This window comes from Protomyctophum bolini (genome assembly GCF_963924005.1).
Source record: "Protomyctophum bolini genome assembly, chromosome: 4".
NCBI lineage: Eukaryota > Metazoa > Chordata > Actinopteri > Myctophiformes > Myctophidae > Protomyctophum > Protomyctophum bolini.
Window position 1 is genome coordinate 20594695 of NC_137865.1, and position 24525 is coordinate 20619219.

The 24525-nt window shown below is 41.8% G+C and overlaps 2 protein-coding genes across 5 annotated transcripts in view; one reads left to right on the forward strand and one right to left on the reverse strand.

The window, feature by feature from the left end:
• Positions 1-15554, forward strand: part of LOC308314686 (nuclear factor of activated T-cells, cytoplasmic 3-like) — a 28341-nt gene extending 12787 nt beyond the window's left edge. For all 3 annotated transcript variants that reach the window (XM_080762316.1, XM_080762317.1, XM_080762318.1), the window contains exons 13-15: positions 857-1221; positions 6125-6338; positions 12373-15554. In XM_080762316.1, coding sequence (XP_080618442.1) covers positions 857-1221; positions 6125-6338; positions 12373-12506 — 713 coding nt within the window. In that variant the 3' untranslated portion in view covers positions 12507-15554. The remainder of the gene's footprint in view (positions 1-856; positions 1222-6124; positions 6339-12372) is intronic.
• A 91-nt stretch (positions 15555-15645) lies between these two features.
• pdcd2l (programmed cell death 2-like) lies at positions 15646-19059 on the reverse strand. Of its 2 annotated transcripts, none has more exons than XM_080762328.1 (5): positions 18566-19059; positions 17945-18061; positions 17641-17793; positions 17255-17408; positions 15646-17161 (listed from the first exon to the last, which is right to left on the reverse strand). In XM_080762328.1, the coding sequence occupies exons 1-5, from the start codon at positions 18930-18932 to the stop codon at positions 16813-16815; spliced, it is 1140 nt and encodes a 379-aa protein (XP_080618454.1). In that variant the 5' UTR covers positions 18933-19059; the 3' UTR covers positions 15646-16812. The 2 variants fall into 2 exon arrangements, with proteins under 2 accessions (XP_080618454.1, XP_080618455.1); XM_080762329.1 differs by having other exon boundaries at positions 15661-17161; positions 17945-18058.
• Between the last annotated feature and the right edge of the window lie 5466 nt (positions 19060-24525).

The following is a 24525-nucleotide window of genomic DNA, read 5'->3' on the forward strand; positions in this document are numbered from 1 at the left end:
TTACATAGATTGTGAATTACATTCACCCATTCACACACACACACACACACACACACACACACACACATTCATACACAGATGGCGGGGGAAACCATGCAAGGCACCAACCTTCACATCGGGAGCAATTAGGGGTTCAGAGTCGACACTAACTCGGGAGGAGCCCGCTTTCCCTTCCGACCGCTCTACCGGCCACTCTACCCCCGAGACACTGCTGCCCTACACTAATCATACTACAGCGTCACGCAAAAGCATCAAAAGTAGCAGATCTGCAAGCTTGAACTGCGGTGCGACACGTTTTGACCTTTTTTATCTAAAAGATTCGACCTCACTTTGTCAATCACTTTTACCCACTGCCTCTGAACGTTTTGTCTGTTATTCATGTTTTGTTTTGTTTTCAGACAAGGTTTTATCATTTTTTCTGTATATTGCAGTGTTTTTGAGGCAGCAACAGAAACACACTTTATCAAAGGGACAATCGAGGATCGAGAGGGTGTTGTCTTTATATGGCAGCAATATAGCAAAGCTTCAAACTGGGCCAATGAAATAATTATCAGCAGGTTAAATTCTCCTCGCTCATAACAATCTCAGACTTTTTTGTGTTAACCACCCAATCATCTTCATGACTATTCTGTTATGTCCTGCCTGCGAGATGTTCCGAATGTTATATACGCATATAACTATTTATAGTTATATCACTAGTCGACCAACAAGGTCGACTAGTGGATTTACTAGTCGACTACGGTAGTAAACTAGACGACTAGTTGCTTAATGCCCTAATACGGACTTCATGGGGCAAGATTATTTGTTACACCTATAAACATGTGACATGACAATAATGTTCTGATTTCTCTTTTAGGTCCTTCTCCACTTACGTACCCCTCTCACCTTCAGCGTGGCTTTGGTCCTGACGTGGCGGGACAGCCGCGGATAAACACTATGCAAACCGTAGACCCTGGACTGGCCTCACAGACCATGCCCTCGCCCAAAACCGTGCCTTACAGCCACCAGTCCAGTTCTCCCGTAAGATCGCCTGTCGTCCCGGCCACTCGGTCTGAACACCAGAGTGGTCCCCTCAGGCCTGATCAGCACCAGCACCACCACCCTGCCCCGGTCTGTTCCGTCACCAGCCATCCCATAGCACGCTTCCCCTCAACGGGCCGCCCCGAGTCCCTCTCCACCTCGGGGGCAACCAGCTTGCACCTCTCAGCTCCTCAAACCAAGGTTATTATAGTTTTGTCTTTGTCGTTATTATTATGTTATCTTTATCATTTTGAGTTTGTGTTATCAATGACAGTTTATTTTACATTAGTATTTAAAGCGGTTCCGCTAGTTTAGTTTTTAAAACCTATAGTCATGAAGTTCTGGGTTTTCCCAGAATACAGATGCTGGGGTTAAAGAATAAGATTGTGGATACAAAGTGGCTGAAATGATCTCCCTTTCAGTTCAGTCACCCGGGAGAGCCCCAGAGTAGAGGCGCTGCTCCTTCACCTGGCAGGGAGCCAGTGGTTTGGGCATCTAGTAAGGATGCCTCCTGAGTGTCCCTAGGGAGGTCCTGGGGGGAGGCCCCCAGGCAGACCAAGGACCAGATGGGGGATTATGGTCTATTTTCGTCCGTGCAAAACCACTTATCCCTAAACTTCTTTGGCTTTTTTAAAAATGTATTATTTTTTATATATTTTTTTTAATAGTTCAACTAGCCGATCTACATGACACGTTGTGAGCTTGTAGATTGGCTATTTGAACTATTTAAAAAAGTTTTTTAAAATAGTAAAAAGAGAAGGCAAAGTAGTTTACGGATAAGGGGCTCTGTTTTCGCGACGCTGCCCGCAAGTCAGCCGCTGTCCGAAAATTCCGAGTATAGGAGCTTGCTCTGTCCCTAAATGCTATTATGGTGGTCCAGCGTCACCTGCGCTGCTATCCATTATGCAGACACCGGTATTTGCGCCTAGAGGTGTGGTCATGGGTGTGTTGGCACACTTTCCCCTAAATGGCTATTTTGGTCACCACATTTGGGAAGGCGCATAGTGGAGTTTAAAAGCACCCGTAAACGTAATGCCAAATTAGTTTGGTATAGAGCGGCGTGTGCTGCGCGCCTGCATTGGAGATGTCTGCGGAGTCAGGCTGCTTCATCTCTGCTTATTCTCATACGGATCTCTTTGTAATTGTCCTATAAAAAAAAGTGACAGTGCCTGTCACTTCCTTGTGTCCATTGTGTTTATATAATTGTCTAGTCAAAGAAGTTATTTAACTTGTGCCAGGCATTGTGCGCGATTCCATTTGCTCGTTCAGTTTCATCACCCCAGGCATAGCGCAACAAATGGGGTTTAATCCGATTTCCCGAACTTTATTTTTCGCTTGATACCCTTTCGTAGAGACGGCCTACACGCACAATCTATATACCAAATGAAAGCTTGAATTTCGGAGATTACACAGCACTTTGAAATTAAAAAAATTTGATCTGAGCGAGTTGTGACTCAATGAAAAGATGAGTGTTCTTGGCTCTGCGCGGTGGGAAGAAAAAGAAAACCGCAAGGGAGGTAGGGTGCAGCACAAGTGAGACTTCAAGGCAGCAAAGAATCACTATTCCATGGGCTATGAGCATAGGCCGTAAGGCTAAGCTAAGGCTATGAAGTAATATAGCACTGGGCACAACAGGCAACGGATAAGGGATCTCTTAAAGGCAATTAGTGGGGGGCCCCAGGGGGAAAAAAGGGCCGTTTGGTTCAGATTCTCGCAAATTCGCCAAATTTGGCACAGATGTTGTCCACACCATACTTAATCATTTTAAGATGGGTGCCAAGATTGGCGCCCCATGGTACTGCCATATTGCGCAATCCAATATGGCTGCCACCCGGAAAAAAACGGAAAGTCATAGAATCATAAATGATACCACTTTTTAGGGGGTTTCTGGGTCGTAGAATCTGATTCTGGTGTTGTTTTAATGATTTGAGGTCAAGATTACCCCTCAAGGTCAAGTTTACTCATCAAAGTTAGTATATAAAGGTAATATTGGGGTAAAATCCAATATTTCTGGTGCGCCATGCCAGATGCTACCTCCAAAAAGTTTTTTTTTTTCCATTATAAGTTGTAGTTGTATATGTATCAATGTTTCACAACTCAAAACAGTAGATTCTTTATTATAAACAACAAACTAATACAAGTCCAACTTCAACAACAGTAAACAACAGTAGGGGACAATGTAATCAAAATAGTTACTCCGTAAAACTTGCTAAAATCAAAAAGTTAGATCACAATGTTGTCTTTCACATTCTTTGTGTCTCCATCCCTTGCAAGGTGTGGAGTTACTGGCTGTCATCTTCATTATTAAGGCACCCACCTTCGCATTTGCAGAGGATTGTGCATCGGACACCGATACGGTGGCATTTGCACCTTCCCATGCATCCCTTGAGGCAGCCACAGCGCACAAGAAGGTCACATATGCTGCTGATGCATCACTAAGAGTGGTCCACAGTGGTTGCCATGTGCCAGTGCCATCTTTGTGCCAGCCCCACTCACTGAAGTCAGGAATTTCCTGCTGGACCGAGGTTGCCTGATTCCACTAGAAAATTGCCTGCAGTAGCGCTCGCTTGACATGCTGGAACAGTGCAGCTTGGGTAGGTGGGAGGTTTTCCAGTGATCTACTTCCAGTGGTGAAGAGGCAATGTCTGGCCTCATTGACACCAGCTGCACCACACCCCTTGCTGTACATGTTCTGCATATGCACAGACTCAAGACTGAAGAGGTCAGGGGTGTTTGTGAGAGCAACTAGTGTGTTGGTGAGGTCTGGTATGCTTCTCCAGGCTGCCCAAGCTGTCTTCTTGCCACATCCAAGAAACTGGGAAGTTGTGTCACACCCTGTTAAGCTGTGGAAGAGGGGTAGTGCCAATGACTTTGATGGACCGAGATCAGAGTAGATGGTATGGACTGGTATGTCACGATATTTTCGACCAGTACCGAAACACACCCAGAGCTCGGTTAGGCCAAGGGTCTCGAAAAACCGGATTGCCAAAACATCGCTGTCTACGGTGCGAACAAAGGCTGTTGTATGACCCTGCTCTGCTGCATGTGCCAGATGCAGGAGGATCCTGGTGTCTGCCTCAGAATGGTTGCACTTCTGTAGTTTTGTGACATCACAAGGCATGTTGGAGAGCACAGTCTCAAAGCGGGTAGTCAGAAGGAGATTTCCACGCATGTCATTCTTTGAGATCTGTGTGCTGATGAATGAGAAGAGCTCCTTTTTGTTGTCCTCGTTTTTTAGGAAGCCACTCCATTCATGCTTAGGAATTGGAGTGCTACCATCACGACTTTTGTCCGTGAACCATTCCCACACCGTTTCTGTGTAAGATATTTTAGGTTATTTTCCTCTGGGTAGTTGTCCCATACAGCATCAATGCGTTGGGTACTAGTTGTCATTTGGGCCTCCAGAAATGGTGTAATGTTGAGCAAGACATACTCGCTGAATGTCTTTGCTGTTGTGGGGCGCACCATGTGGATGACTGCTGCCATATCCAACACCACAACGGTAGCTTGTTTGGCAGAAGCTGCATGACCTGTGCTAGCATTGAGGCATTGAAGAATGTCAGACTTTGTCCCAGATCGCAGAGACCCTCTGTCCGCCAGGCTCGGTGGCTCTCGGTGCTCTCTCTCGGTGGCTCTCTTGGTGGCTCTCGGTGGAATCAGGCAACCTTGGTCCAGCAGGAAATTCCTGACTTCAGTGAGTGGGGCTGGCACAAAGATGGCACTGGCACATGGCAACCACTGTGGACCACTCTTAGTGATGCATCAGCAGCATGTGACCTTCTTGTGCGCTGTGGCTGCCTCAAGGGATGCATGGGAAGGTGCAAATGCCACCGTATCGGTGTCCGATGCACAATCCTCTGCAAATGCGAAGGTGGGTGCCTTAATAATGAAGATGACAGCCAGTAACTCCACACCTTGCAAGGGATGGAGACACAAAGAATGTGAAAGACAACATTGTGATCTAACTTTTTGATTTTAGCAAGTTTTACGGAGTAACTATTTTGATTACATTGTCCCCTACTGTTGTTTACTGTTGTTGAAGTTGGACTTAGTTTGTTGTTTATAATAAACAATCTACTGTTTTGAGTTGTGAAACATTGATACATATACAACTACAACTTATAATGGAAAAAAAATAACTTTTTGGGGGTAGCATCTGGCATGGCGCACCAGAAATATTGGATTTTACCCCAATATTACCTTTATATACTAACTTTGATGAGTAAACTTGACCTTGAGGGGTAATCTTGACCTCAAATGATTAAAACAACACCAGAATCAGATTCTACGACCCAGAAACCCCGTAAAAAGTTGTATCATTTATGATTCTATGACTTTCCGTTTTTTTCCGGGTGGCAGCCATATTGGATTGCGCAATATGGCAGTACCATGGGGCGCCAATCTTGGCACCCATCTTAAAATGATTAAGTACGGTATGGACAACATCTGTGCCAAATTTGGCGAATTTGCGAGAATCTGAACCAAAATATCCCCGGGGCCCCCGACTAAATGGCATGTGGCAGTGTGGCACGGTGATTGGTTTAATTATTGTAACGCCCAAAGTCCAAACCACACCTATGCATAATGTGACCGGTAGCGGAGGTGTTTTATGGATTTAGACGGGTGACCAAAATAGCCACTTTAGTAGGAGAACACTCGTAGCCCTCATCCCCCGACTCTGGAGAAACAGTCGAAGATGGTATGGTTTAGTTTTAGTTTAGTTAACTTCTTATTAGGTTTAGTGTTAGTTTTAGTTGTTGATGCAATAAGGTGTAGTCAGAAGATAGCAGATCTACAAGCTCGAGTTGTGACGCTGAGTGAGCTTCTGATGTACATTTTCACTATTTTTGAAAATATTGACAGGGATAACAGGGATTTTGTTTTATTTTGTAAACGCACAACACAGTTTCAGTTAGTTATTATTATTATTATTATTATTATGATAATTTATTTTGTAAAGCCTCATTTACATTTTTATTTCAGTTAACTAAAATGTTTCCGTTATTTGGTTAAGTAGGCCTATTAGTTCACTATAAGAACCAAGCCTCCTCTTGACCCTAGCCTCGTTTACCAGCCTTTTTGTTTCATAATTATCCCGACCCAGGCTGCCGCCTCCTCCCCCCAGAAGCCTCAGGTCTCCTCTCCTGGATCTCCAAGGAGAGTCCTCCTCCTCAGCTGTGTGGACCCCCAGAAGCAGCATGCGTCGGCACCCCACTCCCTGTTCTCCAGCTCTGGAGATGTGGTCGGCATCAAGCAGGAACCAGACGAGCTGCCACACCAGGCCTGTATGGGCCTCCAGGAGATTACGCTGGATGACGGTACGTTTGTAGGCATTGCCAAATAATTCACCCTGTGTCAGCCTTCTGATTGGTCCCTGACTGACCAATATAGCAGTCTCTTCCTGCCTTGTGCCGCCCTGGTTCCGCCTTGTTTATTTTGAATTTGCTAAAGCAAAAAACTAAAAACAAATGATATGCCCAGTAACCATGCTGCACCTGTGATGTTCCTTTTTGCTGACACCAACTTTAAAATAAGAATTGAGTGCACAGAATATCAATACGAAGCAACTGAAAAACACCTTATTTCAATGGTAGTGGATGGAGAGAGAGGATTTTTGTCCAACCACAAAACGCCAACCAGTGGGTGTGAAGAGGGGCACAGCCACGGCCGGGACTTGACAAAGGGTGAATTGTCATAGAAACGGTGTGATTAACAATTTTATTGTGTTTTTGGCACTCAACTTTGGAGCATAGCAAATTCAAGTAAATTTAATTCAGAAAATTACATTTCTGTTTGCCTTTTAAAAATCCCAATTGTTTTTTTTACTGTAGTATGACAAAGTAGGGTATTAATTTACGAGAAAAACACAAAAAGTGGAGATTCTGATAGCGACGTTATCGCCTGATGATGGAAGGCAGAGAAACCAAAAAAGATGCCATTGCACAGCGCACACACACACACACACACACACACACACACACACACACGCACACGCACGCACAGCAGGGGTGCTGTTGTTGTTCCCAGTAACGGTTTGGCTGTGATTCCAAGTGGACCATGAGGCCCTCAGGCTGCTCTCCCCACGCCTAGCAGATTTAATTAATCACCTCTTGTCACACAAGCTGTGTGTTTGCCCAGAACACACAGTTGTGAAACAGTCTGCTTGTCACCATATGCCCACAGCACTGAGCCGTGTGTTTGCTCTCCTACTGAGAGACATGTTGGCCTGACCGACCCCCTATTGCCAACTGATCTGGGTTAATTATAGTTTTGAGGGCAGTGGTGCAAAGTAACTATAAGTAGCCTACGTTTACTCGGGTACTGTACCTCGGTACAATTTTTAGGTACTTTTACTTGAGTATTTCCTTTTTTGTTTGTTATGTTATACTTCTACTCCACTGAATCAGCACTTGCCATGGGGGTTGTGAGGGCTATTTGGGTCAATTTCAAGTTTTCAGAAAAGGTGTTGCGAAGATTGTTCTCAGTTAGAAAGTGTGTGTCGTGGATAGGTTTCTTTCAGTCTGACCTGTAAGCCTGCATGTCGCGCCACTCATTACTGCTGCCCCATCCTACGTCTGTGCAATCAACTTATTATCCAATTCATACGGCTGAAGCTTCTCTGTGATGAGTTGTTCAAGTTCCGCTGCAGTTCTGTTCACTAACTGGAAATAACCCAAAAATCGCTCCACAATGGAGCCTTCATGATATAGCGGAGCACAAATACGCACTGGCATGTGCAGGCCACATCCGTTGTCTCGTCGGCTTGCGCTGATGATATCTCCACGGCACCATTTGTGTCTCAAATGGTGCCGTAGAGATATCATGAGCCAGTTGTTGTTCATAAACAGATAGCATACAATCAAGCAACTCATTTTGACTGGTCTTAAGACGTGTACGTTGCAACATTTGTGCTGGACAGGTGATCAGCTAAATGGCTGTCTAAAGATTGTAACTGATCCACTAGGTCCAGAAACACGCCTCTATGGAGGGAAGTCGCTGTTTCGTCTGACCCCCGTAGAGCGAGCTCATGTGTCCTACAGAAATGTGATAATGCATGCCTGTTCTTCTTCACCGGCTCAGTGTGCCTCTGTGTTGCAATTCGGTGGCCCCCATCAATTTGAGTCTCCATATTGACTTTCCCCAACATTAATAACCCTAACTCAAGCAGCTGTTGCTGCTCTAGGTTATACCAGCATATAAAATAAACTCTTCTAAAACATTTTAATAACAATTTAATTTCTCATCTTTCTTTCATAGGATAGGGGGACTGAGCCCCACTAGCCCATTTATAACAGCCCACTACTAATACTAATACTAATAATAATCAAAGTAGTTCTTCCATCACTGGTTGCTTGGCTGAGGAGATGACTGTGTGTGATGACTGTGTGTGCGCGCGTGCTAAATGCTTTCATTTTAAAGTGTGTGTGGTAAAGGCCTAAATTGTGTGTGTGTGTGCGCGTGTGCCAAATGCCTAAATTGTGGGGGTGTGTGTGTGAGTGTGTGTGTGTGCCGCTGATGGAGGCGTGCTAAAGATACCTCCCATTTTAATCTGCCACACTTACCGAATGCCAGCTGTCAGGCAAAAACCTGCCTCCATGTTTCAACATTTTATGTTTGTTCACGAATTGATGTCATCTATGAAGCAAAACAGTATTGATCAAGCTCACAACGTGTCACATTGCGTTACTTTAGCTATTATTCAATGTGAAAGTTAAAGTATTAACAAGAGCGTGTGACTAAATAATAACTACAATGGATGGATCCATTGGATAATTTTCTTTTTTCTTTTTTTCCTGAAAAGTAACAGTTTTGGACATACAAGGTTTCCACCCAACAGTGACAATATGCCAGCTGTCCTAGCATAGGGCAACTATGACGGGAACTCCAAAAAGACGCCATGGCCACTCCCGCCCTACGAGGCGATGGAAATAAGAGCCACGTGCGACGGGCTGTAGGGCTTTGAACTTGACATTCACCCGCTTTATTTAGTCCTGTCTCTCTTTGCTTTGTTTGCAGTGATGGAAGAAGTTACTCCAATGTTTCTTTTTCAACTTAAAGGTCCGCCTCACCTGTTTTCATCTTTACAATAAATGCACAGCATCTCTGTACGTCTGTAGTTCACGTATCTGTAGAACTCGACCGACCGACTTCAAACTCAGTCAGCGCAGTGGATAGCTTTGAGTCGGCTGGATAGGCAGTTGCCCTAGAACCCCAAAGTATAAAATAGGGCTATATATTAATATTCGTTGCTGTCCGGCAGAAACCAGCTAACTCCATTTTCAGGTTTTCCATAAATCAATGAATGCCCTTATGTCTGTGTGTTGGTTAAAAAGATATTGAACCAATGAAAAGTATTGAAAAGTGTTGAAAAGTATTGAAAAGTAAAAATCTAACAAAAACTTAATTCAACATGGCAGTTTTCGTTATACCTATATTTTTTTCTTTTCAAATTAAATCAAATTTAGACCACTGCAAATCATTGGTGTGGACTGAGCTTAAAATAAATGGAAGATGGAGGGGTGTAGCTTACGTTACGGTTGATTGAGAAACCAATTGACTGAGATCACCGCACAACAAAAACTCTTACTCTTGAATATATCACTATTTGTAATTGAACAAGTCAAATTGTTTAGCATAAATGTGCCCGGCATCTGTTTCATACAATTTACAAATTTAGAAAACTTCAAAAATAAACACACAGCCTGAGTGCATGTTGATGTGCGCTGGCTTTCATCTGCTGTCACACATAAGCTCAGGTTTCAGAAAACCACAGCACCTTTGTGAGAGTGGCGAGTGCTATGTATAGAGGTTCTATCTAGAACCATTCCCTCTTGTTTTCAGCAGCACTGGGGGAGTATTAATACACTCGCTAATTTGTTTGGAGCCATTCTTTTAGTTGCCATGTCAGAATACGAGATACGAGGCAGAAACCTTGTATCTCCATATTTCAACTATTTTTCCTTATAAATTAACGCCCTACTTTGTTATACACACTACCACATAAATGTTGCAACAATACAAATAGCCTATATTTTGCTAATAAAAAATAATTTAAGTGGTTGAAATTAGAATAATCAATATATAATGAATTGCATTTTCATAGCACTTTTCCAAGTGCTCAAAGCGCTTTACAATGGTTCATTCATTCATACATTGGGAGGTGAGGCGGCGAACAGTCGACGCCAGCGTCCTCACTTCCCACATTCACACACCGACCGACTCATTGGAGGCAATGTAGGGTTCAGTGTCTTGCCCAAGGACACTTCGACACTTCGATGTGGACAGGAGGAGCCGGGATTCGAACCGCTGACCCATGGATCATTGGACGACCTGCTCTACCTCCTGATCCACAGCCGCCCTAAAGGCACTCTGCTACCCCCCTGTGGCTGAACCTGCAGATCCTAGAAACTTAAAAGAAAGAAAGAAAGAGAAAAGAAAGTCCAGGTCTCATGTCTTAAACAGAGTTAAATGTAGTGTTTAAGTGTTAAATAAGTTAAATGTTTACGTGTTAAAGGTCAGTGCACTGACTCAGAAGTTTCAAATCCACCAGACTTTCCTTTCAGGATAGGTAGATAGATCTATTTTATTGGTTGTATTTACCACTTAAGCCCTATCTATTATACATTGGAGAAGCCCCAAAAGGTACCCAAAAAGCTGTACGCAATACGTTGTACCCAGAAGAAACCCAAAGCCACAACAGCTACGTCGCTATTGCAACACCCACAACACCATCTTACACACTACACACACACACACACACACACTCACACGGGCAGTGACGTCACACACTTACCCTTCGCAGTGTTCAAAAGCTATCTCCTCATAAGGCGCCCAACCACAAAGCAGACCACCAGCCGTCAAACATTAGTCTTTGCACTGCCAAATTAATGCCTCACTTCCACACTCACGCCGGCAATGCATTTGTTTAATACACCAATCACCCACACCCCCGAGTATGCTGTTGCCCCAACAGGGCCAGAAACAAGGCCTTTAAACCACGCTACTTACATACACTACAACTCGCTTACAATTCGCAAACCTGGCAACACTGCCCTGGCTCACACGTCACCAGCTCTGTTCTCTCCGTCTATCTCACAATCTGTCGCAGCCATCTTGCTTTTCATTTATATGGGCGAGTGGAAATGTAATGCAAATAAATTAATTATAGGTCCAGCAAGCAAATCATGATGGTCTGTTTGTGCTCAATAGGTCACAATAACATTCCGATTTTAGGTGTTGTGTTTTGTATGACATTTTCCCCAGTAGTAGTTTTATATCTATCTCAGCTTTTGCCTGATAGCACACATGCTAACGTTAGCAGCATTTGATGACAGGTTGCCATAGCAACGTACAGTGTGCGCAGACCTAACATGAGTTGTTTACCACAGAAACACACGATGTAACATTATAAACTCATGTAACCTTGTGTGTCTACATTGCCCGTTTTTTATTTGACCAAGACAGACCATGCTAACGGTGTTAGCGCGTTAGCATCACACAGCTTACAGGCTCAGTGTTGCATGTACAATACTTTCAAACATGACAATCCAAACGTTTTTAATGTGAGATGTTCTGGTGAGTTGGTGATCACAGAGGATTGTGTATTATATCAACCTGGGATTTTATAATAGGCTATAAATTGCATTTTAGATTTATTTTTGTCTCATGAAAAGCGTTAATGACCTGAAAATGAAAAACCATTTCTTTTATTTCAATTGAAGTTTGCTTTGGACGAATGCAACTACAACATGCGCGCCGTTACTACATGTGGAGTCAACTCCCGCAATTTCCTTCTTCCCATAGTGCGCGGCAACGTAATCTGGAATGAATGCCCGCGTAGCGGGCATGAAATTCTAGTTTTATACATTCAAATTTGTATTCAGAAAATTGCTAATCTAGAACATTTTGATAACATTTTGGCTATTCTTGAAAAACATTACCTGCTTTGGCCTATGGCACGACCCAAACATAGGGACATTTATGTCTCTCCAGCTCTTAATGAACCGAAAATATTATTTATAATATTTTTCGCTGATGTGGCAGCTGTCAGCTGACCAATTGGGCGGGTTACTTACAGTAAGCTCACTAGACTGCATGCTCTTCCTGCTCTTTCCTTCCTGAAGTTCGAGTCCTAAAAACAGGGCTAGGGTACAGCCTTACAGGTGCAGCATGGTGACTGGACATATCATGTTTGTTTTTAGTTTTTTCCAAAATGATGTTTTGGCAAATTTAACATAAACAAGGCTGAACCAGGGCCTGCTGGTTAGTCAGTCAGGGACCAATCAGATGTCTGACAAAGGGTGAATTATAACTTCACTTACACAATTTTGTTACTGTGTTTCCTTCTCACAGTGAACGAAATCATCGACAGAGACACCTTCCAGCTGAGCAGCAGTGATGACATGGTCCTGGGAGCCCAGGACCCGTATGGCTGGGACCAGAACTCTGCTGACACAGCACTGCAATACTGCGGAAGCCTTCAGTAATTATGTTCTCCTTGCTCAAGCTTAGAATCGTCGCTGTCGAGGCACAAAACCATCTATCTCCATATTTCAAGCTATTATGGTTTGTTTTCGTACATTTTAACACCCTACTACTTCATCATACAAGTGCGCGGTGCAAAAGTGGCTAAAATAACCGATCTACAAGCTCACAAGGCATCGCAAACATTTTGAAAGTGTTTAGTGGTTATATCTGTGAAGTTTTTATAAATATTGAACCAATGAGTATTCACAAGAGCTTGTGAGTAAATATTTAACTCAACCCGATTTCCTCAAAAGTAACTGTTCTGGACATACAATGTGTCCGCCCTGACAGCGACGATTATACGCCACTGCTCCAAGGTGTCACTTGCCGACAAAACCTGAAGTAAAACAAGTTAGCTTGAATGTCAGTCGCTGTCTGCAAGCGACGGAGTTGTGTGATGGTGTATAAAGGCATCTTCACAACGGAGTTGTGTGATGGCGTATAAAGGCATCTTCACGACGGAGTTGTGTGGTGGCGTATAAAGGCATCTTCACGTGTCGATGCCGGTGCTATTTTTATGCATTTAACCCATTTAGACCTGAGGACGATTCTACAAATGTCTTCTAAAAAAAAACATGTCAGTGGTTCTCAAGGTTTTTCATGTCAAGGACCCCAAAAATATGAAATTCGTCGCCGACCCCATCTGAAAATATGTAGTTCCAGAGACCCACAGAAGCAAAGATTTATTATCACGATTTAAAAAAAATAGCAGACCTACAAGCTTATAGCGCGGCACCAAGTGCCACACTATAAGCTTGTAGATCTGCTATTTTTCAATAGTACAGTATAACATAATCCTTAAAACACCAAAAGGGGTTCCCGCCCTGCAGAATGGGTTAACTAAGAAAATATTTGCGACTCACCCATCGATCACTTAAATGGGTCCTAAAAATGGTTACATTCATTCGGATGCAGGGGGACCTATCTCACCCCTACTAGACTAGAACAGCTGCAGCTGATTTCGTTTCGAGCTTGCACATCTGATACTTGTGATACTTTTCTGTGACACTGTAGTAATAGTACAAGTAGGGAGTTACGAAAAAACCCAAAAGGTTAAGACTATGGAGATGAGAGGTTTCTGCCCTGTCAGCAATGATATGCAGAACCCTTGCGGCCCGCAGCTTGAGAACCACTGACTGAACTAAGGGTTTTTGTACTTTACGTATCATGGGTGGCTAAACTACAGTGCCTCTTCTAGACGCAGCATGTCTGCAGTTTAGTTTTATGAGGTTATTTATTACCAGTGGTGGAACAAGTACTCCCATTATTTTACAGAGTAGTAGATCAGAAGTAGCAATACAATAAAACAATTTACCTACAACATTCTCTTCTTACAAGCAAAAGGCTTGTATACAAAGTATTGGCAGGAAAGCATACTTTGTTAGAATACCAAACGACTCGCCCCTTTACCAACTCGCCCCGCGAACTGTGTTAATGTAGTTAACAGTTAATTTAGTATTTCCCTCCCTCTCTGAAATGTTCTTGTATATAGATTTATTTGATTGTATAGTAGTACTCTGTAAGATTAAGAAAGAATAACATGAGACAGACGGCGACTGCTTAATTAGGTTAATTTAGGACCTTCTAGCAGTTCATTTCGTGTAATTTCATGTTTTGTAATGGCATCATGCTATTATGCCTGTGGATATACAGAGTGAACTTAGTTAACAATGATAAATTAATATGATAATACCTTTTATATAATCACCAACATGAATTAAGTTTGTTATTTACAGCTAGGAAAAGTAGTGGGGCGAGATGGAAAAGGGGCGACCGTACCTGTTAACCTTTGTTAGAGCGGCTTCGGATTAAAAACGCACATAACATTTCCTGTCATTTCAGGTAATTTATTAAACATAAATATGAACAGCCTGACTTTCGATTCAAGTAAAATAAACAAAGGAATTCGTAGAAGGCTTATTCTGTTTATAAATACGTACAGGTATGTGGTTGAAAATGTTTGCCCAGCCACTCTGGTTTCCGTTTTGGATCACCTGCAGTCACCTGTCTCATCACAGTGTGACACCCAAATGTAAACTTGTGACACCCAGATGTCACCTTCTGGGACATCACATCGCCATAATCAGATGATCATCATATTAATAATAGCTGGCAGCAATAAACAAAATAAGGCCAACATAAAACATTTCATAAGGCATAATTCATAGCAAATAATAAAGCAAATGTCCAAATCGCTTCAACATGCTTGATGGCTCCAAAATAAATTGATAGATTAATTGGTTAATGTAAGTTTTGTAATAATCTACAGTAACTATAAAGGTTTTCAAATAATTGTAGTAAACAACTACGATATGTGCCTCTGAGGTGTGGGAGTGAAAGTATAAAGCATTAAAAAAATAATCTAAAATTTCCACCACTGGTTATTAGGCCAAATTTTGTTTGCTTCATGCATCTCAGGAGTTTTAGTTGGATTGAAACATTTATAAAAAGCCTTTTTGTAGCAAAGATGGTTATAATACCTCATTTACATAACCAAAGATTTTACCTGACAATTCACTTTTAATTTAAATTAAAGAATAGCACAAATCTGTAAATTGAATTAGCCTAATTTAAGCAATAGGTTAAATGTTACATAATTTATAAGAACCAATTTGTGATGTAGGTACAGAGGCTGAGGTTTGCCCCAAAATGAGGACAATGTGTTATTTATTGACTAATTCATTTAATGATGAATCTATTTTTGATACTCTGGATATTGCAGATTTAAAAACAAACGTGCTTTGGAATATCCACTTTTTGTAGGTTTGTTTTTTTCCTGTATATTTTCTGTACATTTTTCTATTTTTCTTTCAAAAGAACATTTCCCCATCAAGTGTAACTTGTATGTTTTTGAGTGAAGCTAAAGCTACTTAAACTTTTTAAATGTGTATCTTGAGTTTCAAATCAAAAATAAAAGATGTAGAAAATCTGCTCTTTAGGCTTCTGTGAGAAAGAAGAATTACCTCACCATTATGGCCTATGTTGATATTAAACAGAAAGAAATCATACATCATCTCATTCCGGCCAATCCGAATTTGCGTACTCACCTTCGTCTTCAATGTTTGTTTTTTACACAAACACTCAATTGTCCATTCAGTCGATTTGGGGGTCCTTGACATGAAAACGTTTGGGAACCACTGTGTTAACAGACGCCACTCCTTAAGTTCAACTAGTATTCCCTTTAGAGGCAAGCAAACAACCAGGTGCTCAACTGAGCCGTGCAGGTATAAAAGATGTAAAAGTAGTAAGGTGCTAATCCTGGACAACAATTGTCAACAAAAAAATCACACCCGTGTGAAGTGAGTGGTGCAACTCCGTGTGGGGGTCCCCGGAAGTTCCAGACCCACAGGACCACGCCCAGGGTTCCGGCCCGGTTCCGGCGAGCCACCCCACGTCCAAAACGGTAGAGAAATGACAGTTACCATGTGGGGGTCTCCGGAACATCCACAGGTGGTGAAAAACAACCATGCTATTTTCGTGCTCATACCCACCCAGGCAGGCAGCCAGCCAGCCACACACAGCTCCGTAAGGCGTAAGGGAGTGGTTGCACCACTAAAAAAAAGACAGATCCAGAGCAATCCAAATATTTAAGAGAAGACTCTTTATTAAACCAACATGTTTCCACTTATAGCAGCCTTCAATCAGGGCTAACCGGTAGTATTCCCTTTACCTGAACCTTAAAGTAACATTAACCCTGATGTGCACCCTTCATTTGACAACACTGCATGATATGTAAATCTACAGCTTTTGTCCCCACAAAATGTCTGCAACACAAACATTAAATGCCATTGACAATGAAGGGAAAAATTACGTCATCTTGTCCCCACACGTCTCATATTTGCCATCGACAATAAAAGGAAAAATGTGGTCAAAATGTCCGCCAAATAAGACATTCTGTGAAAAAACACCGGTTTTAATCTGGCAAAGCACAAGAGTTCTTAAAAAGTTCTATACCTTGAGTCAATGTCACTGTGGAAGGAGATATAAGGTGGCGAACTTAAAAGAGGGTCCAAGGCAGCTCTGTCCAGTTGAAGTAGAAAAAAAATCCTTTATTTCATTAATTACTTAAATATTAAAAACAAGGGTTTTAATCTGTCTGCAGCAGACCAAATGGGTAACGTTGCACTGATTTGGAACTAGCCTAGCATGGTCAGACTAATATCATTAGAGAGATATATTTATTTATTCATTCTTCTGTAGCAGCAGATTAGTCTGGTTTTCAGGCTAATTTAGAACCATGGTGGTCTTCCCGGACCTGACATTGAGTCACTTAAAGAATTTCTGGTCAGGGTCTGCTTGGACGAAAAGGAACTCTTCTCGAGGCGTGTTGCTGGAGCCAGAGGGCCAGCAGCTGTTCCTACACGTATACACCAGCACGGTTCCAAACTCCAGGACCGCTGCCGGGTCACAGTTTGTGGTGGTAGAGTCTTTAGGCCGCAACAGGCTCACCAGAGCAGGCATTAGCTGGAACTCAAAGGTCCTGGGGCTTCCACAGGAGCTACAGGGAGGAACCATCTGGCTCATGTTAGAAGGAGGCTCCGAGATGAAGAGAGGTTTGCCGTTCCAGCTGTAGCGTAGGATTTGTTCCGGACAGATGGAGATCTTCTTCATGAACCTGGAGAAGAACGCCATCATGAAAACTGATTAACAATTAAATTGTGTTTTATCAAAATGTTTGTTTGCCCAAAATGGTTTGAGAACTACTGACCTAGAGAAGACGGCATCACCGTGTCTGGCTTTGGCCTTCTCATACTTCTCTCCGTCTCCACCAGTGTCGCAGTCGTCAAGTTCCCCCACTCTCACTCCTTCTCTTCGCTCGTACTCCTTCAACAGCTGCCGTACATGATGCTCCAAGACATCCTCTGCACCCAGGGTCATTATTATGTTAATTATTGGACTATTTATTTCATATATTTTCAGGACAACATTGGAAATAAGTGTTTCATTACACTTGTGTGTACTGTGTATATCGTTTCTGTCGATGCTCCCTCCCAACAAAGACGATATCCTGGGTTTAAGTTATATTGTGTTGTATTTCTTTTACCAAAATAAAATCAATTAATAACAAAATTGAAAACAAAGTCAAAACAAAACCTTGCTGTGCATGCAGGTCATCTTCCTCCGTCACACTGATGTAGAATGGACGAAGGACAGGAACACTCTGCTGCTCAGTCACTCTCAGATCCTCTAGCTCCTCGCTGACATCACACTCAACGGCTATAGGTGCCTTGATCTCCAACTCTGCAGCTGGATAATATGGACAAGCACACAATTGGAATTAACCTTTGTCCAAAAGCATTTATTTTGTATAATCATTTAAAAAAATGGCATACACTCTGGCAGCCTGGTGATTTTAAATTGATTGGTGTTATGGCATATATCGATATGATGGATATACCTGTGTGTATTGGTGCTGCATTGTGGGGGTGTGTTGGGGGGTCTTCATCGCCCATGCCCCAGTCATCAGCATCTTCACACCAGTCTGTGCTGCTGCTCACTGGAAGACCATTCACTGCTTGGTTGGAGGGATGGGACCATAATCATTACATGCCCATTGGCACAACACAGAGGGAGGCAGGGAGCGCCACTTTTGATTCTGATTCCCCCAGATTCGGCACAAACATAGGGATGCATTTATTATACAATTATGCCACCAAAATAATGATATCGTGGAGATGTGAATTCATTGTAAAATTGTCCTCCATCCTATACTGGACTTGTGTAGGCTTTTCAGTCTACACCAAATCACTTTGTCACACATAAATAGATCTACAATCTGCTATTTTGGGCCACCAGGGCTAAACTTTAGAGTTCCGAGAGGGGCTACGATTTAGACTCTCGTAGATGTATTTATCGATTCTGACATGAATCGATAAATACATCTATGAGAGTCTAAGTCTTAGGCTAGGTCAAATGTTACTAAAGTGAAAGTTAAATTTCTACTTGGGTTAAAAGTAGGCTACTAGTACTGGGTATATTCAAAAAATATATCCGATTTGAAATTGTAACAGTACATTACCTTCCACCACTTGGGTTTTTGTAGCTTTCAAGTCGGTCTCTAGGCACTGAGATCGCACAGCCTTCCAGGTGTCTTGTCTCCCGTTGCAGGAGGGACTGCAGCACGCAAACACATGTATGCATCTATGATATGGAGACGAGTGCAGCGGACAGTAGATCTGGACCACATGCACCAGCGCCGCCTCGCACACACTGCAGCGGGGATGCTGCCAGCACACCGCGGGCACGATGTCCGGCAAGTCCCCGATCTTGTTGGTGGAGAAAGAAGACGAGTGATGATGATGCCTGGTGTCCAGCAGCTCCCCGTCGCACAAGCCGATCAGAGTTGATAATATGATCTCCTCGTTTGATGAAGGTGATGCAGCCATGTTGTTTGTTTAACATGTTGACAGTGGCCACCGGAAGGAAGTAATTTGTCCAGGTCCGTCACCTAAATATTGCCGGTGAAAACGGTGCAACCTTAGCTTCACTAATCCTGTTCACTGTCCTATTTGTATTAATTCTATGATGTACAATTTGTACAGAATCGCATTTGTACAGTACAAATGCGATTCTCTTTTCTATTCTCCTATATACATTAATCTGACGTCACGCTGTCAACTGTTTCCGTGACTACAACAAGGAAGCTACAACGACGTTAGTGGGCGGGGTCTATGGGCTGGAAACCAGGCCTACTTTTTAAAGTTTCCAATTATTTTGCACAAGCAACAACTTTAAGCTTAAATTGGTTTCTTGCATTGTTTTATTATTTTGTTATTTAGCCTATTACTATGGATGATTTCTCCCCACTTGAAACTACTGGACAAAAAAATATCAACATGAAGTAGAAGATCACATTGACAGCTTTTATTTTAACTTTATAGTCTTGCTTTTCTCTCTTTTTTGTATCTTTCTGTCATCCGTTTCCTTAAATCGTGTGAAAAACTGCTAGTAGTAATAGTACTTTGCATGTATAATACGTATTGTACTGTTTGAAAAACAAATGGTGTCTGGTACCAGTATTAAAAGAAACACAAAGATGGCTATGTGAAATAATTGCATTTTATCCTGAACTAGCCTGACACGGGGAAGACCAAAGAACAGCACGAGCCATCAAGTCCAATCAGTCATAAACGCTTCTACTTAAACCCAGAGGTCTAGACCAAAGGCAGCTGGGAATTGCCTTCCCAGCAGTGCCAGTTTCAGGGATGTTATGGTAGTTAGAATATCATAATTATACTGAGTCTAATATAGCAACTCATAATGTAATAACGGCACATAATGTAATAACAGTTCATAATGTGATAACCTAAATGTAGTAAAGGCCCATAATGTAGGCTAATAAGGTCACAATGTAATACATCATGAGAGCATAACATAATAATGGATTTTTGCATAATGTAATCATGTAATAATGTGTTACATGTAGCCGCTCAATTCACAGTTAATAATGTAATTACGGGTCATATTGTTGAGAAAAGTTTTACATCGTATCAGTATCATGTCAGTATCACAGGCAGTATCATTACTGCCCGGAACTGGGCCTTGATGATCAGGCTTTCAACACTGGGTAGACCACACTTCTGCAGGACCTCAAGATTTGACACCTTGTCCTACCACACTTGATGAGCTTATAGGTTATTAGTTCATAATGAATCGTTATTGTTGAGTTAAAACTCATAAATGGAGCATGGATCTTCTACAAGACACCTCAGACAACTTCTACAGTCTCAACAACTACATCTCCCAGAGTGCATCAGCTGCTAGATGGCTGCTGGTGCTCATTTGCCTGATTGAACACCTGTTAAAGGCTGATGGTGGTGACACTCAAACAAATATCAAACAAGATGGCGGAATAAACAAACCTATAAAGGCTGATACAGACAGCCACAGACACACACGTCCTTGTGTTTATTAATATAAGCCTTTATAACCAACCAAAGGGTGAAATAATGCACGTGCGTGCGTGCGTGAGTGCATGAGTGCGTGTGTGCGTGCGTGCGTGTGTGTGTGTGGTGCACACAGCAGTTACATCAACAATCCAAACACAAATCACTCTGACTAACGGACCAATGACGGACGGACTAGTTGAACAGGTGACCGGATCCAGTGGGCGGGGCTTTGGATTTAAATAGGAGCCGCCATGTTTTTTCCCAGCATGCTGTTTGGTTTGGGATCCACTTCATGCTGTCTGTGAGCAGAGCTGTTTGTTCCAAGGTAAGAAGCGTTTGTTTGAGAAACACGGTTTTATCCTTGAGCACTGTTGTTGTTTAGACATTAAGATGATTTATATCACTGTTTATTGTTTAAACAGAGTATTTATAAGACTGTTGTTTATTGTGACACTAAATGGACAACAATGTCAGCAATGTTTGTCCTTTTATAGGACTCGTTCTTTGGCCTTGGGCCTCGATCACACAAAAAAAACATGGCCGCCCCAATGCATTTCCAATGGGAGGCACATGCTTTGACCAAACATTTGTGTTTGATTTTGGGGGGCAATCAAACACATGCAGGCAGAGCCCAGAACATATGCTTATGTGTGACTGAGGCCTTGGGCCTTGATCGCAACAAAAGCATTGTCTTGTCTGTGAAAATGGCTGATCTACAAGCTCACAATGCATTGTGAATGTGATGTGACACATTGTGAGCTTTTAGATCTGCTATTTTCAAAAGGTTTTTTTCTGTTCAAAATGACCAAGTATGCAGATTGTCCCATTTGAAATGTTTAAGTACATTTTGATGCCAAAACCTTTTAACTTTGACTCAAGTTATATAATGTAGATTTTGAAGTTTAGATTTTTTTTTACCAATATCTTAAAGGGACAATTCACTTTAAAAAACGAACTTTTTGTCATTGTATTATCTACTCGGGTTTATGTGAACACTACAGACAGTTTTTAAGTTAAAATGCTAAAAAGCTAAAATGAATATTTAAATACTGAATCAAGCAACTTAAAAGCTGTCTGCAGTGTTCACATAAGCCTGAGTAGACGATAAAGTGAAATATTATATGAATTTTACAATGTATGAAATCTGGATAAAGAGTAATGTTGTTTTTATTTATGTCTTGCAGGTTAATCATGTGACCTTGGTGTCATGTGTGACCTTGGATGGGGTCATCAGGAGATGGCTGGTATTGATAATAGAGTGTCTACTCGGCTGAGCTGAAACGTATAACGGTGTCAACGAACGCTCCCTGAGATTACGAGGCGTACGGTGCTCGGGACGTATTGTGCCATACAACCTACGCGGCTCTATTAATACCGGCTATCTTCAACTGAGCGACGGAAGCCCCCCCATGGTATGTACCTGGATTACATGTGGCTGTAGTAGAAACAAGGGCAGTGTCACCATTACATGTCAAGTTGACCATTCATTGTCATACATATGATTTTACATATGTTTGGGTGAAAAACCTTACTGAGGTTTTTATGTGTTTTTAGTATTTCAATGTGTCCATGATTTCATGGACACTTCCTACCCAGACTACAATTCCCATAATGCTTTGGTGCACTGCTCCTTGTGCATAGGGGAGGGCTGTCTTACTGAGACAACATGTAGTCTAGGGAGGAAGTGAGCCCATTGTCCATGACATCATGGAGCCCATGGACACTTTTGAAATACTACATATCTAAAAACGACGATTACCCACATAAAAAACACAGGAAAGTGTTTCTTGTCTCCCAAACATCATTAAAATAAGCTCTGGTTGCAAAAGGGGTGAAGTCGCCGTTTAATGGGTTGAATCATTAAAGCTGCTATAAGCAATATGTCAAATGTAATTACTTAAAAAAAAAATTGGTATTCAGACTACCAGCAATGGGTAAAACAATATTGTCTCGACTCTGACACATCTTGGGGCCACAATCTGAATTCAAAGATGTTCCTAGCTTTGTCATTGGTCGATTTGCCTGTCTACTTCCTGATTGGTCAGTCATTTTGACCGGGTTCTTTTTTTTTCTCTGACCAATGACAAAGCTTCTAGGAATATCTTTGACTGCAGATTGTGGCCCCTAGATGTATCGCAGAGACTAAATCATGTGTGTTTTACTCATTGCTGAATGAAATAAAAATCATTAAAATTGACATTATTGCTTATAGGAGCTTTAATCACAATTTGTGACAATAATAAAGTAAGATATTGGTGACACAGCTTTCAGTGACTGTTATGACTTACAAAATGTCATCCTGTAGGCCGACAACTAAATAGATATATTTTTTTCTTGTCATTTCAGAACGTGAAGCTGACAAGGCGACGTCGGTATTGAAGGTACAGTGCTGTTGCCACTCCTGGGTGCTGTTGGCAGTGAAGGTTAGTAATGAACCTTTTGATTCCTGATGCTTGTGTAAGTGGGCTACATGCTACATGCTACCATAGGTTGTCATTCGCACCGTGTATCGTTTCACGTAATCTGTGTATAATGCCACTCTACATCACATGCCGCAATGTGATTTATGTATTGTTTAACATAATTTACGGGTAAAGCTGTCGCGTCACGTCACATCACATTATGTATGTTCTGTTGTAGTCTTTCTGTGCTGTTTTCTGTGTCGAGTTATTCGAATTTCTATTTCCTTTCTCTTTTAATAAAAAAAAGTATTTTTTTTATTTCTCCTTGCCCATTGCCCTAGTTCTTCACTAGTGGACTGTGTACAAAATGTGATTTGGCGTCATGCAACTTATTTCCGGTATCATTATGGTAGCATGTAGCCTGCTTAACACTGTTTACAGCCTTCTATGCTGTAGATCTGTCCAAACTAACAGGAAGAAAATTATGGCAGATTTTCTTCGTTGGTTAGTTTGTTTTGTTTAGTGCTGATATTGAAGGTAAGTGGGCGTAGTTTATTATCTTTTGATGTCGGGCAGAAACCTTGTATCTCCATAGTTCAACCTTTTGTAAATTAATTTCCTTACTTGGTCATGCTACAGTGTCACACACTAAAGTAGCAAATAGCTGATCTACAAGCTCACGATGCAAAGATCATCCATTATTGAATATAACCTATTAGTATCGAACATGCACGGTTTCTACCCCGACCTTTCATCTTCTCTTCTATTCTTTGCTTTAATAAAGTTATTGTTTTTTCTGGTCAGAGTTTTTAATCGCATTTTGCTTTATTTTTCATAAGTCATTTCTTTCTTTCCTATCTATCACTAGTTCTTCACTAGTGTATGTGGTGCGTGTGTCGGGTCGTGTCTCTCATACAGTTTCTAATCATTTGATTGGAGCTGTATCGTTTCACGTCATTTGCGTTGTGTCATTTGCTGGTAAAGCGCCATCACGTCAGTTCACATCAGATATGAACACAGCCGGTATGTGATGTGCATTTATGTGATATTTTTATGTGATTATTTCACAAATTGCGGATAGCTCGTTGCACGCCATGCACTCTGTTCATTGCTCTTGTGTTCTAATGTCATCCTCAGTGTTGTATGTATGTTGTGTTCTCATGTTCATAGTGTTGCTGTATTGCTGACAAATACTGGGGTCCAAAGAATGCTTCTGCCATTGCATAATTTGCACCTCGTATAATTTGTCAATCGTCCACAAATGGCATAAATTGTAATGTATATTTAAATGTGGGCAATTCTTTTGAAAACATGTAGATTTTAAAATAGAAATGTGGGACAACTGGCTAGAAAGACTGGCCACAAACCTAAGGCCAACTGCTTGGGCGGAGACCAAGAATCTTTTTGTTTTGTTCATGTTCATAAAGCGCTCCAAGTGCTTTAAGTGAGAAGTCCAGCAGCAAACCTCTAGGTCATAAGAGCATTGTTTGTGCTATATTATCAGATCCAATTTGTGAGTAAAGCTTCATCTAAGCCCACATCACATATGAACACAGGCCCGGTATGTGATGTGTGTTTATGTCTCGTATCATTTCACATTGGTGAGTAAGGCTTCATCACGTCATCCCCACATCACATGATGAATTTAGGGTTAGGGCTAGGGTTAGGTATGTGATGTGGATTGATGT

Coding starts and splice junctions, on each gene's coding strand:
- pdcd2l (XM_080762328.1), bottom strand. CDS start 18,932: ATGGCTGCATCACCTTCATCAAACGAGGAGATCATATTATCAACTCTG. Junction 17,409..17,640: donor TGACCTGCATGCACAGCAAG/GTTTTGTTTTGA, acceptor CCCTGGGTGCAG/AGGATGTCTTGGAGCATCAT. Junction 17,162..17,254: donor GGTGATGCCGTCTTCTCTAG/GTCAGTAGTTCT, acceptor GTTCTTCTCCAG/GTTCATGAAGAAGATCTCCA.